At 36.7% G+C, this 19321-nt stretch overlaps 1 protein-coding gene across 1 annotated transcript in view; it reads right to left on the bottom strand.

Annotated features, from left to right (window-relative positions):
• Window positions 1–19321, bottom strand: part of DMGDH (dimethylglycine dehydrogenase) — a 41102-nt gene that overhangs the window by 18144 nt on the left and 3637 nt on the right. The window contains exons 2-9 of the mRNA XM_031062188.1: window positions 19182–19315; window positions 14270–14368; window positions 12864–13028; window positions 12221–12425; window positions 5751–5999; window positions 4325–4523; window positions 873–1042; window positions 555–708 (exon numbers count right to left, since the gene is read on the bottom strand). Coding sequence (XP_030918048.1) covers window positions 555–708; window positions 873–1042; window positions 4325–4523; window positions 5751–5999; window positions 12221–12425; window positions 12864–13028; window positions 14270–14368; window positions 19182–19315 — 1375 coding nt within the window. The remainder of the gene's footprint in view (window positions 1–554; window positions 709–872; window positions 1043–4324; window positions 4524–5750; window positions 6000–12220; window positions 12426–12863; window positions 13029–14269; window positions 14369–19181; window positions 19316–19321) is intronic.

Below are 19321 nucleotides of genomic sequence, written 5' to 3'. Positions count from 1 at the left end.
TTCTGAACAGCAAAATGTGTCTCTTTATTCCTTTATGAGCCTCATTTAGATTAGACTCCAATATCCCACAGAAAATATTTACTTGCTGGAGACTTCCTGATGTAGGCAGGTTAACTAGGTAAGCAAGAACAGGGAAGGGGGGAAAAAAAAGCAAAGAAGATAGAGCCTCTCCTCTCCAGACACTTATACAGACAGGAATGAGATTTTTCAGGAAAATATTATACTGTGCTGCTGATCAAATATTAAGAGATGGAGAAAAACACACATTGATAATGAACAAGTTGTTTTCCAAGCTCTTCCTTGAGCTAGGTTGCTTTCTGGTATCTCAAACCTAGAACAGATACAAGATACCTTTTTGTGTGTTTTGAAATATCTTCATTTTCAGAATAAAATGTATTCTAAACTACAGAAAAATTAAGAATAGAAATTAATCTAATAGATACCTGTTGCTGAAATAAATGATAAATATATGCTTCTCATTAAATTTAAATCGACTGCCGCTTGCTATCAGGACAATTTTTTAGGGGAAGAAAAAAAATTAATATTTCATTTACTTGTATCCAGTCTCATCTCCAGGTTTGTAGAACCAATGAGGTTGCTCCCATCCTGCATGGAATCCCATTGAACATTTTGACTTTAGCAAATCATACAGCCCACTAGTTCTCTCTGTTGGTCTGCCAGCAAATCTTTCTTCTTTAGGGTAACCAACTAGAGGGAAGGAAGAAAAAACCAAACCAAAATCACCAAAAACTATGGCATGCTAAGATCATGATGCAAGATAGAAAACACATCTATAAGCAGAGATATCTAGATACAGGCTTTGGTGGAATCCATCTTTAGGATATAAATGTATTTAAAAAATATCTTCTTACCAATGTTATTAAAGCCATAAGATTCTCTTGCTTTGGCTGCTGTGTATTCCGTGGTGGTCCACTTTCCATAGCGGTTTGGATCTACTTCTATCAGGTCAAATGGAGGTTCCCCCTCAAGGATCCAGTCACTGAGGTACTTTCCCATGCCACCAGCATGTATAATGCCATACCTTAAAAACAGGAAAAAATGTCCTGCAGCGCCAGGTATTTCACATTTTGCTTTTTAAAATCAGTACTAACATATACTACTAACACAACCCCCAAAGTATTTTGAATTTTTCCCTCTTTTTTTTTAATTTGTTCTGTTTTGTTCTCTTTTCAGAAATTAAATTCCATATTAATGGATATTTCTACAGCCCCACTGTAGAATGTCATTGGTAATGTACAGCAGCTGCAGTTTAATGACAAATAATCATTAATGCCAAATGATTTAAATTTTTTTAATACCTTTTAATACCACCATGTCTTCAAAGAAATTGCCAAAATAACCTTCCATCTAGAACATGCCTAAATTAATTCTTAGTTGTTTGCAAAATGCTCCCATAAGCACAAAAGAAAAATCCTTGAATAAACAGTAAGTCTGTCCCAAATTAAGTTTAGATTAACATGCAGCAAACCACAGACACTCATACAAAATAATGAAGCTAAAACCAACTTAAATTGCTCGTCATTAACTTTGCAATCTGAATTCTATGTCTTCAATTAAAATAGGCAAGGGCTTCACCAAGAAGAAAAGAAAGAAGTAATCATTTCATTCTAATGCATATGCACAAGAAGAATGAATCCATAATAGCAATGATATGAATTTGATATAGTATCTTATCCATTATTTACTTATTTATCTAAATAAAATAGAAACATAAAAAAACTGAGTACACTAAATAATTTTGCCAACTACAGTCAGTACAGTGCAGTTCAGCACAAATCTTCAGACTCAGCAGAAACTTCTATCACTGCAGTGGATGCAGGAAGGATGAGTGCTTATAAACTGCCACTACAGAAGAGTTAGCTGTTGCTGATGCTAACTCAATTAAGCAACTCTTAGTTATTCATGGGTACAAGCTTTGGTGCCATGAAAGCTTATGATGTCTTCAAGTACAGCTCCAGATGAAATCTTAGGCAGTTTAAGTCTTCCTGTGCCATTCACTGCAGTCAAAAGCAAAGGAGAGGAGAAAAGAGATTGTGAGTGGTGACAGACCAAACACAATGAAGACCTTTAGCTTCAGCTGAAGACTGCTGAGCTGATGGCAGGGCAAGCCCAGGAACAAAGCAGTGCAGAGGAGGCTGCCCTACTACTACAGGTACAGCACTGCAACTGGACTGCATTTTGCAGTTTTGCAGCACTGACTGTGCAACTCATTGATTTTGGTCCTCTTAGCTGGGCCTACATTATCAGAGATTTTACATTACACAGGGTGCCCAAATCCCTCTTCATCTTAGATAAGAGGGAGCTGATTGTGCAAATGCAACCACAGAATTCTGCTGCACAAGAATGAAATATATATTTCAGGGGTAGGATTTTTACAAGTAGCTATGAAGAGTGGTACAGTGTAGGAATCTCAGCCTTATGATTCAGACAAAATTTCCTTCATGAACATGAACTATTTTTCTCCAGTTTTTCACCTCCTTCCAATCCCTGACAGATTAACTCCCCATTGTACCTGTCACATTCTTGCGTCTTACTTATGAGGTGCTGTGTCTCACCCACTTTCAAGTCACTCCATTCCTATTCCTAGGAAATCTGAGTCTCTGCACACTGTGGTACCTTTTCTAGTGTTTTCGTCCCAGGTTATGGAATGGTTTCACTGCTTTGAATTAAATTTTTCTGAATAAAATCCTTAAACTACTCTTGTTAATATTTTCACAACTTTAAGTAACTAAAAATGGGAAGCATTGAGCAACCTTAATAATAAATAGTGCTACAAGCTCTGCTAACTATACTTAACTTCTTTGCATGTTAAAATGCCTAGGAAGCTGCTAATTTTAGATAATAAAAATCCTCTAATCTAAAAGCACCAAGTCCTCTGTCACAATGTCCCTGCTAGTTGACTACAAGATAAGGATTTGCTAATGCACACAAAAAATTACAACACTGGTAGAACCACTGCAGTGACCCAGAAGCATAGAACAGAGTCAAAAGTCCCTGAAAAGCAGACAAAGTAATCTGACAGCCACATAACTGTAACCCATGTCTAAACATTTTGAGATCAATCAAACTCCTGAAACAAATTGTTTAAACAAAATTAAGCATGTAACACTAGTCTTCAATTTTTTACATATGGAATTTGATTCTGCTCCCATTGACAACAACAAAGAAAGCATGTTCCAAAGTCTGGCCACAGAGTAGTGAACTTAAACAGTCGTTTTGGTGAACAAGGTCTAGGCAAACCGCTTTTGTAACTATAAGTTCTGCAAATGTTACTGAAAGATAACATTATTTTTTTTTAAATCCAAGCAGCAAAGGTGAATACCTTTCACAATTAATCATTGCAAAATTACCAAGCTCTTTTGAGAGCCTCAGAAAGCACGTTAGTGATACTGCCTTATCTTATGATCAGAGGGTTTGTTTGGTTTGGAATGAAAGAAACCTGGAAAAAGCTGAGCTGGATTTTGAACAGCAAATTAGGCAATTGGAAAAACAATGTAAACAGAATGTGTTCAATAAGATCTGCTTGGAACTGTATTTGGTTCATTCTATTCTATTGAATCAATGGTCAAACTAAGACAACTAAAGAGATGTGGTGTTTTAACACTTGCTCAAGGGCAGCCATAATAAATAAGATGTAAATCACATTCAAGAAAAACACCATAACGGGTGGGAGAATAACACCAGTAAACCATATATTTCTATTGTTGCACTGCCCTCTTTAATTGATTTCCTCCAATATCCAGCAATGTAATTTTTCAGCTCCACTTTCATCAGTCAGAAACACTGGATTTGTATCCCTAGAGCAGTCAGTCACACACTGTACTGGAATGTCTTCTATTTAATAGGCCTTCAGCTCTTCACACAGAGCTGTATAGTGCACATTCATTTTTGTCCAACTTCAGTGAAACCAGATCTACATACAACCAACAACTGAAAAATACAGTGCAATTCAAAGCAAGAAATAAAATTAACTGGAAAGTATACTTTTAAACCCAGTATTTTTGTGACTTTAAATTGCTAACAAATAGTATGAAGTACTACTATTTTTTGTTGCTTCATAAAGTGTCACAGGTATTGGCATCCAGAATAAAAGGAGGAAACAAAAAATTACTGAGAGTAAAGAAATAAGAGAAAAGGATGATCTTACATTATAGAGGTTGTGGTTATTAAGATTATTTACAATTACATTTTAAAACAAAATATGTGCAAAACAACTACCAAGTCCATAAAAATGCACAAAGCTTGAGCTGACTACCATTTTAACAATATCATAGACAAAAATTGTCACAAAGAACTTACTCACCCGAAACCAATAGCTACCCAATAATTTCTGACACCCTGATGTGGTCCCACCATAGGAAGAATATCTGGAGAATAGGTGATAGGACCTGAAATTGTGTTTACGATGTCCGCTTTTCTCAAAACAGGGACCATTTCCATGGCAGCCTCAATATGCTCCATTATTCTGTCTAAATCAGACTCAAAAAGTTCTTTTCCAAATCCTGCACAAGTAATTGACTCTTATTATATATACTTATTTAAGAGAGAGCACATACATTTTCAATACAGCTATACTATCTATATATAAATATAGGTATCTATACAATAGAGCTATCTATATCAATACAGCTATCTATATATAAAAGTTTTGATAAAAGTTATGATAATAATCAGTACATATGTTCAAGCCTTTGCCATCCTACATAGGAAAAATGGCATGCATAAAAACCTAGTTACCTGCAGGACCAAGTTTATTTGTCACAGCAATTATACTATCCTTTATACATATTTGTTTAACCCTAAGGTCATGCAAATTCAACAATGAAGTAGAAAGGAACTGAAGACACACAGAAACTTTCTTCTACATTAATAAGACTGACTTATTTTTCTCAATATGCCAATAATTTGAAGAGGTGAAAAAAGGTACTTCCTGTATCTGCTTATGTTTTCCATGAAATCATACAAATTTCTGGGTACATTTCACCCCTCAGCCTGGACTCTAAGCACGGCTGAACATCATTATGTAGAGGCACTTGATGCTACTGGAGACAGTAAGATCCAGAAGCCGTGACAGGGCTATCCAAAACTGAACCATCTTAACTGCCCCTCCTTAGGAAATACTGTGTTTTTTAAAACAGCAATACTAATGATTTTGTATAACTTTTTGTCTGGAAGTGAATGGAAAGCTGGAGCCTAGATACAACACAACAATTTATAATGGTTTTTAGTAAGCAGCTGTATGACATAGGACATTTTTGTATTCTATACATATCTACAGCTCTCTTGCACTTATATCCAAGCACAGCATTTTGTCTAAGACATTCCTTTGCTGTTCCTATTTGACAATCACATTATCTCCGGGGTATCAATAAATATCCAGGGCCCCTGTCAGCATGCTGGAGAAAATGGTAAGAAAAATTTCTATTCAGGCAAAAAAGGCTATATAGCGCAGATTTGGTGACTGCCTCTAATTTAAACACACAAGAACCTTTTCAGGAAGTAGGGTAAGACTACATTGTAGCAGGCTTTTCTTACATTACATTTGTATTTCTGCTATCTTTTATCACTAGAGTTATAACTATTCCCTGAAAAAAATTTTGCATTACAATAATGCATTGCAAATATTTTGTATTCTCTGTCACATAAAGCAGCATGACAGCCTGGGATTTATGCACATTAAAATGTGTGCTAGTGCTTATTATGTTTAAAGATTTACTGGTTTTAGTCACCTGGTGGGACTCCATTTGTTACCCATGACTCCTGGAGCTTCATTTTCTCCTCACTTTCGTATGGACCAAACAAAAGACCATCCCTTTCTTGCCTTAGATAGTATGATCCTTCTAAGTCACGGATCACAGGCAATTCTGTTTTTAGGGCTTTCACTTCAGGGATGGTTGATGTTACAACATACTGATGATGAACAGGTATTAGAGGGTGCTGCAGGCCAATCATCTTGCCTATGTCACGGGCCCAGAAGCCTAGAGAAGAAAAAAAACAAAACCAAAATAGAAATATTCAAACATTCATTTCAGTGAATGGAAAATGACAGTAAAATATTTGCAGTACACACTGCGCTTTTATGTGTGACTTTTCCCCCATACTTCTAATTTTCACTTTATTTTTCATATTACTAGTATATTTTTCCTTCCATAATTCCATGTCCTTTTTTCCTAATTATACTATCATATATTATTATAGTATGCACATATCAAAATATAACTAGTAAATTATAAATTAGACTTCTAAAAGTTCAGAAGAGAATTTAGTTAATGGTTCCAGAAACCCCATGGCTTATTTCAGTAAAGTAGGTCTGCAGTGTACTCCTAGCAAAGTTAGAGACACTTAAAATCCAGAATAAATTAACTCACATTAGAAGTGTCAACCAAGCCCCTTACTATCAACCAAATGAGCCTCTGAAGCTGGCTCAAGATCCTTCATGCATACCATGAGAGAGAAGTCAGAAAAGACCTAATTCTCCTGTGTTAAGGTTAAATTGGTAAGGCACAGTCACTTAGTGAAGTATCTGTGTCAGAATGAAGGAGTGGAAACCACTTAACTGCAAAACACTAGTTTGGGCTCTGCATCATGGCTCTCACATCTGCTGTGAGGCTGGAACAGAACAGACTTGGGAACCAGACAGGTACAACTGACTGGAACGCCAGCTGCTCTAAGCTGCTTTGAATATCCCTCAGCCCTAGTCTCCTGACTTTTATATCAAGGACCAGAGGTCTCAAGAGTGGGAATGAAAGGGGAAAATCCAATGAAATAAGAGTTTCAGGGGAGCTTGGGAATGAGGGTTGGAGGAAGACAAAATGAAAGACAATGAAGAGGTGGCAGGGCCTTCCAAATATAAGGCTGTGTGCCATATGGCACCAAGCAAAAGAAGGCAAGTCAGCCTGGCTCCTGTGTAACCAAACTGCTTAAGATAAAATATCTCCAGCAAGATTTTCTACCTAACACAGCTGTCCCTTGTCCTGGGACATACACTTCATGCTGCACAGCTTAATGTGCAGCTTTTCTTCCTTTCTGCTGTTTACTTGTCTTAACCAAATTCTCCTACCTCTCTCTTCAATTCCATACTCTCCAAGACCTGGTCAAAATTTCCCAGTGCCCCAAGGACACCAAAAGGCATAAATGAGCTTGAATAGCTTCACCTGGGACGTCCACCCATACCCATGGGCACAGGAGTCCCATTCCAGGTCAGCTCAGGTCCTTCAGAACCTGTCTGAGCTGGTTTGATTGTGTGCCTGTTTACAGCTCTGTCACAACCATGCCTGTGCCTGGCCATGGAACATATTGATCCAGACCCTGATCCGTGGACTACTTCTCAGCTTGACCTCAGCTCAGTCTCAACTCTACAGTCCTGCTTATCAATTGGCAGGCTTCATTTGACCTCGATTACCGTCACCAGGCCTGTTCCTGACCTGTGGTAACATTCCTGGCTCGGCCTCAGCCTGGCATCATCACTATGGATCTGACTGTGCCCCATCTCCACAAGTCCATCTGGAGGCCTGGACCGTGGGCTGACCCCAGCTGCAGGTCCTGGGCCTCCCCTGCTCAGTCTCCTGTGCCCTATTGGACAGAGCCCTCGCTCGCTTGGCCACCTTCATTTCCCTGCTTGGCTCCCTGTCCTGTGGGGAGCAGCCGGCTCATGCCGTTTGCTGACATTAATGGGAATGCATCCTCTCACCTCCAGCATGGCTTGAAGCCAGGACAATTAGGAAAGTTGAATTGGGCCGTGCTGGTCTTGTGCCATTCCCCCGTGCCAGGATGACTGTCAGTCTCTTATTTAATATTACAAACCAGCCACAGGGCATAACACCCACAGTTTTAAAAAAATGTGAAATTTCCAAGGAAAACATTTTCTGTGGTTATTCACTTAACAGTTACTGACAGCCAGCTAAGGAAAAGCAGCAGAGGAAATCCAGCATCACCTTCAAGAGATCTGTTCAGCTAAAAGCCCTTGCCCAGTAAATGCTAGAAACTAGCACCTGTTGCAGTCGTCATATGTAAGGCTTTTGCTTCTAAATGGCATCTCAGCATTTGGAGGAGACTCATTGCCAGAACATTTGTTATGTCAGTTAATTTGGTTGAGGGACGATTGTTCCATAATCATATAGAGTGAGTGATCCAAAACATCCTTTAAGGCTAATGAAACCTTACTTATGTTCTCCTATACAGAAGACAATGAAAAAAATTGAATAAATCTGCATTTCCAGCACATACGCAAGGGTTTCCTTCATTACACAGGACACATGCAAATGTGGATTTAAGTGGCAGCTAACAATCTCTAGGGAGCTCCTTTTGATTTGGGCATTTCTGCGTCACCTACAAATAAAACTATGTTGAGGTAAGGTAAGCTAGTGATCCACAGAGAACAGAAAAAGTTAAAACAGAAGAAAATTAGGTCTTTGAAAGAGCTTTGTTTCTTTCCTAATAATAAGAAATTTCTTAGCAATTAGATTTTGAGAATAACATTACACACCGAGCTAATTTTAAAGTGTTTTTAAGTAAGAGACAAATAGTTTAGGTTTGTTTAAAATAAAATTTACAGCACTGTTCTTCTAAAAAAGTCACACATGATAAGTACTTTTTTAATTGCTTAAAATATCAAAAGGCGACATTTACTAAAAGAAAAATACTATGGTTTCTTTGTTTAAGCTTTTTGAACAAAAACAAAAATGGCAAAAAGAAGAATACATTCTCTGAAACAAAATTCTAATTGGAAGCAGATGTCAAGTCATATCACACATAGTAGAAATAAATGAAGGCATACATTATATCTCTAGGACATTTGTGAAGATTAAATTGTAGACACTGCAAACATCTGATGCTGAAATATTTAGTGGTAGTATTACTTAACGTATCTCCTGAAGTATGTCATCTGACCATTTCTTGGTTCTGAAAAAGAGAATCTTCTACCACTATATATAAATGCTTGTATATATAGCACATGCATGTCTGAAAATACATGCTTATATGCACACACCCACACTGTATATACAGACAAAATTCACAAATTTTGGAGACTTTAATCAAACATTCCATTATAAATAGGCTGCAAATAACTTCAGCAGGCTCAGTATGGTTGCTTCATGTCAGGGATTATTTATTAGGCATCTGCTTTCCTCTAAAATGGAAATCTCACATAAGGAACAGCTAAAGATTGGTTGGAACTAGTTTGTTCCAGTTCTGCAGCAGATGTCAGTTGCAGGGTGAGGCGGGGAGGGGGAGAGGGAATGTAAAGAGCCTGCTGATGTATTTTTCTCTGCAAAATGAGCCTAAAATTATACAAGTCATGATCTGTAGTGGAATGAGGCAAGGCTGAGAAAAAGAATTAATGTTATCTGAGAAAACATTTATAAGAGATATGTGTTATACAGTATTGATTTTACATCATTAGCCAGAAAGTTAAGCAATATGTGCTTCAAATATTCATTTTGGCTGAACAGTTAACTACACAGGAGAATTAAGTAAACACATTGTTGATTTAAAAACTTATTAAATAATAAAAAAGACTTATGAAAAGCTCACAAGAGTGCATTCTAATATTTGCAAATAAGCTCTGAAAAGCACTTACCAGAAAAGCCTGCCTAATATCAACTTGATATATTAGCCAAAGAAAGATAACTATCCTACAAAAATGTAAGAAAATTACTACATTGGTGATACTTCATCCATACGATGCAGAGCGCATAGGTGGGGATAATGAGTGTCTGGAAATTTGTGGCCTAAATAAGTCTGATTGCCAAGAGAGCTGCCTTTGCCTTTCATAATCTTAGATCTGCTCCAGACCAATATATCCACACTGTGTAACAAATGACATAAGGATCCTATTTCTAAGAGAGCTTGTGATTTGGTAACAGAATGCTGTTCCATAGTTCATACCTGAAAGATATGAACTGTCAGTCCAAAGGCAATCAAATACTGACACCTCTCATTTTTCAAGTGCTTGACTTTGTGATTTACATAAAATTTTAAAAATTTGGTGTCCCTGGTCGTGTGGCTGATTGCCTTCTAAAAAGCTTCCTAAACTCTTCTAGTCCTCTTTCTCTCCAAAATTCATTATGTGGCACTCATGAGCAAGCTTAGAGCCTCAGAATCTTGTTATTTTAGTGAGGCATATAGCAATAGCAGGTGATCACCTATGTATGGAAAACATATATAAGAAAGTGAACTTTTCCATGGGTTTTCCCATAGGTCTTTACCAAAAGCCTGGAATGATTTAACATAAGACAGGGTTGTCTATATCCCAGAATCTAAAAGAAAGACCTTTAAAGCACATCCCCTGAGAGTCCAGCTGTTTGATTCCACTCTCTCTAAATTTCTCTCTCTTTTTTTTAATGCTATCTCAAATTCTACTTTTACTCCAGTCCTTACATCCTTCTTCAGCTATTTTGTCACCATGTGCTAGACAGTCTCCCTTATTTGTCAAGTTCTGTCCCAGCAGCCTTCTCTTCCTTCCAATCCACTTCTATCTACCTTCCATGTCTATGTCATATTTCACCAGTCTTTCATGCTTAAGCAGGTCAGTTTTCCACTCAGTTTCACATATAACCATTGCTTGAGTATCCTCACTAACCATTTCATCTGAAAAGCTCCTAGCTTCAGTTTCCTTAATGAAACAAATCAGATACCTTCCCACTATCTCTCTGGTGTCATCCTTACTGCTGCCATTCAATCCCAGTTTGAGCTTCCTTATTCAGTAAATCCTGTATCTAACTGTTCCACTTGTTGCCAGCGCTCCTAAACTCTTCCAGAAATCTTTCAAGGCATTTTTCTCTCCCAACCTATTACCCTTCCAGTCCAATTCCTTCATAATTCCAATTGTCACCAATGGTATTTTACCCCCCAACAAGAGTCCCTGTCTCACTTAACATCATTTTATCTGTCTTGCACTAGAAGTAGGTGCTTTTATTTTTCTTCTGTTCTACTGAAAATATAGAGAAAGGAATTATAAAAGTGTATTCTTGCTCTCAGTTCACTTGTCCCATCTGAGTAAGAAAGTCAGCTTGGGATATCACAGCTTCCAACTGAAGCCTGATGATTTACTGCAATGGGAGGTATGCAGGACTAATGCCCTAAAAATGCAGATATGATCCAGTTTGAGGCAGAGTCAGCAAAACTTTAATCTATGTTTGAAACAACAGAAAACAGAAAATCTTCTACTAGGAAGCAGAAAGCATGCTTCACATAAGACCTTTCGCCAATAATATATTTTTCTACACTTGTATAAAGCAGTGTAATAATAAGCAAATAAATTTAGATTTAATACAGGTTTTTAGACTTATTAAGTTGCTTAGGAAAATAAACACAGTTCCAAAGGACACTTGCCCAAAAGTTCTTTGAAGCAGAAACATCAGTTTGGCCTCTTTAACACAATGAAGAATAACATTAATATATGTAAATACAAGCTCCCCTGAGTTAGGCAATTTTTATGACATACAAAAAATGCACTGTTAAGCCAAGCACATGTTTAAAATGTGACTCAAAAGACAACAAAAAAAATCTTCCATTTCAAGGGTATGTGGATAGAGTTAAATCTTGGAGAAAGATCATAGTGAAATAGGCAAGGTCAAATTCTCAGTCTCTTAAAAGAAACAGTGAAGTTATTTCTATTTCATGTGTACATTCCATCTGCCTTCCTAGGTATGTTTCATTAGGTTTTAGAGACATGGACAGTTCACCTATTGGGCACTGGAACAGGCTCCCCAGGGAAGTAGTCACAGCACCAGCCCGACAGAGTTCAAGAAGTGTTCGGACAATACTCACAGGAAAATGGCGTGACCCTTAGGGATGTTGCTACGCAGGGCCACGAGTTGGAGTCCATGATCCTTGTGGGTCTTTTCCAACTCAGGATATTCTATGATTCTGTGACTCTAGACCTGGACTCTCTCCTACACAACTTATTGTAGACCAGTAAAGGTCTCTTTTGCTACTAAAATCTAACAGGGCAGTCTGATAACTAACTGCTGGTGACAAATCAGGGCAAATATTTTTAATGCCTATTCAAGGGCAATTAATATAAGAGCTAAAATTTCACCATACTGTGAAGAAATATGTGCAAACCACAAACCAAGTGAATGTTTAAAAACATATATATTCCTTATATATGTAACCCACACAATTCAGTACAGGTGCTTTGTGTTAGCTAGTACGTAACTCTGAAAAGCACTCTAATGCTTACATTAAATCTTACCTGCAGTATTCACAATTCTCTTTGCTTGGATTATTCCAAGTGGAGTTTCAACTTCCCATGTCCCGTCTGATCGGGAGTTCAGATTAGTCACTTGCACAGGATAATTTAATTGAGCACCATATTTTCTGGCTCCTGCAGCCAAGGCCATAGTTAGAGAATAAGGATCAATATGACCGTCTCCAGGGTTATACAGGCCAGCTAAAACCTAAATGGAGGTAAAACCCCCCAAAATGAAAGAAAATACAATTTATCAAAATTAGATCTTTTTTTAAACAAAACTACTTTCTTACTTGAATACAGTAAACTTTAGGAAGTCAAAGAAATTTTCAAAATATATAATAACTTTACCCAACCTAACAATGGCCTATGACAGTCAAATTCCTCCGATCTCCCATGCAATCAAAGGTTGCAATTCTTTAATATTATAATATTATAGACATGGTAATTAATAGTATGTACTCTAACATACAGTATGCATAAAATTCACAGGTTCTGATTTTACTCTATAATACATCTTTTTCCAATGAAAAACAAGAATCTGTTGCACAATTTGTAAAAAGAAAGGAGACTGTACATGCATATTTCTGACAGACCAATATTTCAGTGCAATGGAAGTTACATATCATAAAACTGGCTTCTTTACCTTATCCATGTTCAATAAGGGAAATAGCTCTTGCACTTTTTCAGGCGTGATTAAATATTGCTCTGTTGGGTGCCAACCAGCACGAGTCATTTGGTATTTGAATTCATCCACCCTAGTAGGGGTTGAAGCAATTCTGATACTGCCAGGCTGATGAAACCCCACAGGCTAAATCAAAGAGAAACAGCAAATTACTGAAAGAACCTTTACTGATTGCCATATATGTATTTTTTCTGTGCTAAGAGGAGTCTACAGGAATTTTTCCACTAACATCATTAAGAAAAATGCAAGTAAGCTATGGGCCCTTGAAGGAAGAGGCCTTGGATATAGACTTCTAGAAAAAATAATTTTTCAAGCAGTTATCAAATTAGCTTCCTAACTTAATGCACACTATCTTCAAAACAGTTGAAAGAAGTATTTATTGAATGCCATGATATATCCATTTTTACTAACAACTAATACATACTTGATATATGCACTCACACACTTTCAAAAGTAGAATCAGATACTTCTCAAAAATAAGTATATATTATATACTTTATTTTAAAAGCTGTCATTTGCATGACTTCCTATTGAATGTATTTAACTAAGCACCTTTATAAACACAATGAAAAACCACTCACTGGTGTTGTCTTTTTAATAAATTAAACATCCTTACAGAGCTGGACACAGAATGCTTACTTTTCTTCACGTTTTCTATGTTATCTCACAGGACAATGATAAGGCTGACTGGAACTCACTATGATAATCTGATGTGCCAGCTTATCTAGTTGAGTAGCAGAAAGAAGAAAAAAGCATTTTATGACAAATATGAAAAATATCTGTCATATATATATATGACAAATATGAAAAATATATGAAATTTGTAGACTAGTAAAGTGAGGTTCATTAAATTTCTGCTGCTGTCCAAAACAAGCACAAGTTTAGTAAATGAAATATATAAGGCTGGGAGATGCCAAATGAAAAAGATGACTCCTGTGTTTCTCCACATATCCATTCCTTAAGTCACTACATAAAAACACTGAAAGGGACACGAAGAATTGCAGCAATCTTCTCAAGTAGAGACAGCATCATATCATATGAATTTTTAAGCAGACATATTTAAGGCAGGAATGTATCATAATCAGTCTGTTCATTCCAGATTCCTAATACTATTTTAGCTCCTTTATCAAGTTAAAGTTGCAGACTCTCTGTTGTGTCTTCAGATGTTTTATGAGTACCATTTTCCTAAACTATAGAGGGATCTGGGAAACTTCTACAAAATGTAGTGACTGGGTATGAAGAAGAATGTATTTCAGTAAAAAGGTATATACTGCTACTTCACACCATTATCAACTATGCTTTTTTGTAAGACTATTCCTACATTTGGTATTGCCCTGAATTAACACTTCAAAGGTTAAGGGGATTACCTGTCCTGTCTCTTCTTCCAGCTTTTCATAGAGTTTGATGCTGTAAGCATGGATTTTCTTCAGATTTATTCCAGGATGAAAATAAGTAGTTAAACCAGCCTCAAATAAGAAATAGGAACAATAGATTAGAAATGCAGTGTTCTTGCCTTCCTTCCAATGTAATTTAAAAAGGAACTGCCAAGATACTGTAAAGAAAAACAACACATGGATAGAGCCAACTGCTACAAAAATAAAAATAAAGTATTTTCTTACTTAAGCCATTTCTGTTTTCTGCACAGGTGTTTTCCCATCTGCCTTTTCTCACCAAGTCTGCAAACCCACGATAGTGTTGCAGTTGTTCTCTCCTATCTGATATCTCAATTTATATACAATATCATAGCGCACCAGATTATTGAAATGCCCAGATAATCCAGTGGAAAAGAGTGTAAAATTAATAATTTGTCAGTATAATATTTTACAGTTCCATCTATAGTCTATTAATAAATTTGACTAAAAGTATTTTTGGCAATTTTCATTACAATCTGAGTTTAAGAAGAGATCACAGAAAACTACAGGAGGGAGATTCATCTAGTAAGGGCCCCAGGAAGAACAAAGCAGGTATGTTGATTTCAGGAAGTCCTTGGGCTAAATTAATTGTCTAGAAAAAATATTCCTTGTCCATTTCTTATTATCATATTGAACCATTAGCATCACACAGGACACAGCTGAAGACTAGATATTTGACTAAATGTGATTTTTATCTCATTTGATATATGTGCATTCATGTTGTGAACACATTTATTTAAATTACATTAAAGTAAGCCCCAGGACTGTTTCACTGCTGAGTTTTAGCTGAAACTTGTCTGTTCATCAAAAATGTGTTCTAAAGGCCTTTTTTCAGTGTGTACAGAATGAAGAAATAAAATAGGCATTGAAATATTTAAATTTCCTTAGCCATGAACAATATCTAAGAGTAATTAATTTACTTCTACTTGCAAATTTTGTTATCTCATTTTGGTTTTTACTGTATTCTTTTATTTATGTAAACATTTTCTGGCCTTCTGTTGTTCTTCCAAATGTAGTAATAAATCATCCAGATGTAAAGAAATTCCATTTTAGTGATCACTATTAGTGTAGTCATTTTGAACTAAATGAGTCACAAATCACTTGCAAGTTAGCTACAAACCCGTATCTATTCAAGAGCATGTAATTGCAGGGATTAAATAAATACTTCAATCTCTTACACTTTCAAGTGAAGAAAAGAAGTTTAAATGCACTTAACACCTTTTAGGTTGAGATAATAAATGTTTCCAATTTCAAGAGTGTGGCTGGCAGACAGCTATAACCCGATTTCAGTAAATAAAAATTAAGATAATAAAATCATAAAATGATTTTAATGAAACAAAAAGATTGAATGGGTCCTTATGAGATTTCTCTTAACTTTCATATTCAGAGCAGGATCAGCTACAAGATCTGACCACATTTCTCAAGATTTTTTCCAGATTCTTTGAGAATCTTCTAAGACAGCGGCTCCTCTACTTTCCTAGCTTCATATGGAACTTTACATTTGGCCTTGATAAATTCCATAAAACTGTCCTTTCATCCTTGCAGTCTGCCTGGGTCCCTCAGCATGGTTGCCCAGTCCTTGAGTGCATTGACTTCTCCTCACAGTTTGGTGTAAACTTCAAAAGTGAATGAGCATGTGCTTCATCACCTACTCCAAATTAGTGATAAAGACATTAAACAGGATGGGTCCCAGGGCAGATTCCTGTGACATTCCACTTATTTACAAGATTTGGGTAGAATATGACTTAATCACCCTCTAAGCCCAGACATCCAAAGAGTCTTTTAACTTTCTAGCTGTCCAGCCATACAGACTGTAACATCTTCAGCTGAATAAATGGATAGTGTGGGAGAGGGTGTCTGAAGTCTTGCTAAAATCTAGGTAAATCTCATCCACTGATCTCCCTGTGTCTAAGAATTCATAATATTCCATAATAGTCAGCAATCAGATTTGATCTGACATGATTTATTCTTCGCAAATTTATTTTGACTCTTGCAAATCACATTTTTTTCTCCTTTATGGACCTGGGACTCACTCGATGATTTTCTGAAGAACTGAACTAGGGTTAGCTGACCTTTAGCTCCTCTGCTCAGTCCTTTGACCTTTTCTAAAAGTCATATATATAACCTTTGCCAAATCTCTGGCACCTCCACCAATTTCAATAGTATTTCAAATGCGATACATCTGTGGCCTTGCCATGAATCAGCAGCATTATTGGATGCAGCCTGTCTGCTCCAACACATGAGCATGTGCCAAATTACTCCAGTAATCCCTGGTTTGGTCCTCATCCATTGCCTGTAGTTACTCTCCCTCTTTAAACCGGAGGCCTGATAAATCCTGTCAGAGCAAATAGAAGCAAGAAGGCACTGAGACCTTAAGAGTGTAAATTGTGACTGAATTACTCACCTCATTCATTTATTTTCATCTTTTCAGCCTTTTGCTATTAATGCAGGAGTAGAGGCAGTTCTTGTTGCCTCTCATTTTCCTTACAAATCTTATATTTAGTTGAGGCTTGGCTTTCCTAACACCCCCTCCACATACACAGGTAACTTTTCTAAATTGCCTGATCTTCAGCTTTTTCCTGCTCTGTCACCAGTATACTGCATTTTTCTCTAGAACTCAGTCATGAATTTGCTCTGGCCCAGCTGCCTTCCCAATGCATCTATGTGTTTTCCTGAATTTCAGTGTGAACCATTCTTGTAGTTGAAGGAGATCTTTCTCTAGGCTTTACTCCATTTTTCTAAGAGATTTTGTTATTGTACATAAACATGATCTGGAAAAATAATTTAAAGAATGGCAACTTTGCTATGAGAATTGACAAAATATTTTAAAGCATTTTTATAGTTGAAATTTTTAAATGCTGAAGAGTTCATGTACCAGTTTTGTTCTATTTCAGTCAGTTTCAGATTTTATTCTAATGCCATTATTAAATTAGCTTTCTGAAGGAAAATGTTATTAACACTGTTATATACTAAACTCTCTCTTGCAAGTGTGACCAAATTGTAACAAGTTATTATTTGACTTGCGCTGCGCTTTACTGTCAGCAGCAAAATCAATGGCATGTTGCAAGAAAAAGTATAATATAACATGCAATAACTCACACTGTTACATCTTTTCATAACTGGTAATATAAAAACGTGCTTATTTGTTGTGCTGTCTTAATAGCACACATGAAAGTCAGTCAAAAGTTATCTCAGACCTGAGAAGTGAAAGAAAGTTTTGGCAGCAACACTAGCAGGAATATTAGCTACCTGAAACATGATTCTGAGCTCTGGCAGGACCTTCCTGGATGGTGAAAGAGGTAAAATGTGGTATAGTACAGCAACATCTGAACCAGACTTTCAACATTTGTGGCTGCAGGCAATGTGCTATGCGCCATTTCACATCTTAGCAGTATGTGTAATTGTCATCTGTATTTAGCGTCTTCTGTGTTTAGTGAGGAAAACACTGATAAAGACACAGTATCTGGTATAACAAGGAACTCACTGTCATAGTTTTGATCTTTCTACTCATCTGAAACAGACGTCACCAACTTTTTCATCTTCACACAAAGTCCTCTAATACTGAGTTCAATGAAAAGAGACAATGAAGAAAATGAGAAGATACCATGTAGTTATCTATTTTAACATGGCCCATAACTAGGGGTTTTGCTGTGTTAATTGCATCAAATTCCTTCTGAGAGGCGTCATGAGGCATCTCTGTCAATTTTGGTAGTGCAGGCATTTTCTCTGCTGAGCTCCAGCTCCTTACCTTTGAAACTGACTCTCACTCAGGGCTCCAGGGCTGCACTCACTAAGAAGTCTGGGCAAAAGTACTGGAGGAAGGGTTGCTTTAATACTGCTATAAGCAGTATGTTAGGCTGAGTGAGTGTAACAACAAGAACACAGGAAACATTCAGTAACACCATTCATGAGTCTGGTTCCTTATAGAACTAGGGGATTTTTATTGTTTTTTACAAACATATTGTTTTGTACATGCATTGAGCAAATAAAACTTAGTCTGTGCCTCTATTTTTTGGTTATGATTCAATACACAAGATGCATGATCTGACACTTTACATGGTGTTGCTCTGTTTGCCAAACTGTTGTATTGTACAATTACTGAACGTTGTTTCTTCTTACTACACACAGCATGGTTTCTTTTGCTTTGTTGAAAAGCAAGTAAAATGAAGTATACTACTTATACACTGCAGGCAATGATTTCTTGTTTTTTCATTTCATTTTTTGCTATTGTTATCCCAAAAACCCCACAAAACACAAAATGAAACATTGAAGACATCAGACTTCCTCCTCTGGGAGAAGTATGAGAATACAAATAAAATATAATTAATTAATTTATCCTCTGAAATGTAAATTATTGCATAAATGTTATATTGTATTAACAGAGTAGATCTCGAGACATCATCTGTTGTGTTTCTGCTCTTTTGTGTTGCTACACACAGAGATAATCTCTCAATTTCAGTTAAGAATAGCTGGAAATAAATGGGAAAAGCATCCATTACTTTATTATTATGGCAAGCTTTATTTAATTTTGTTACAATACCTCTCCAGATGTAGATTCAGAAAATATGTAATTGCGTAAATGCACATTGTGAACCAGTATGACCATGTGATTACCATTATTAAAGGAGGTGTTGCTACCTTGACATTATTACATGTATGTCTTTTTAGTTCCTGTCTTTAGAATGCAGACAAATATGCAGGCTTGAGAAACTCAGAATGTACATTTGTTACCTTTGCTTCTCCAAGATTTTACGTAATGTCAGCAATGGCATGAAAGAAAGAGAGGGAATAAAAAGGTAATGAAAATTTCACTACCATTGTTACACAAACGACTGTTAATTTGAGACATGAACAAAACATTTCTTACTGCATGCCAGGTAGATCCTGCAGTGAGCTCAGATTTTTCTAGCAGAACAACATCCTTCAAGCCAGCTTTAGCCAAGTGATAGGCTAGACTCACACCAACACAACCACCTCCGATGATCACTGTGTCTGCCCTGTCTTTCC

Source organism: Geospiza fortis, unplaced genomic scaffold (genome assembly GCF_000277835.1).
Source record: "Geospiza fortis unplaced genomic scaffold, GeoFor_1.0 scaffold201, whole genome shotgun sequence".
Taxonomy (NCBI): Eukaryota; Metazoa; Chordata; class Aves; order Passeriformes; family Thraupidae; genus Geospiza; species Geospiza fortis.
Note: the sequence above shows the minus strand (reverse complement) of the source record. Positions and strands in the feature narration are given on the sequence as shown.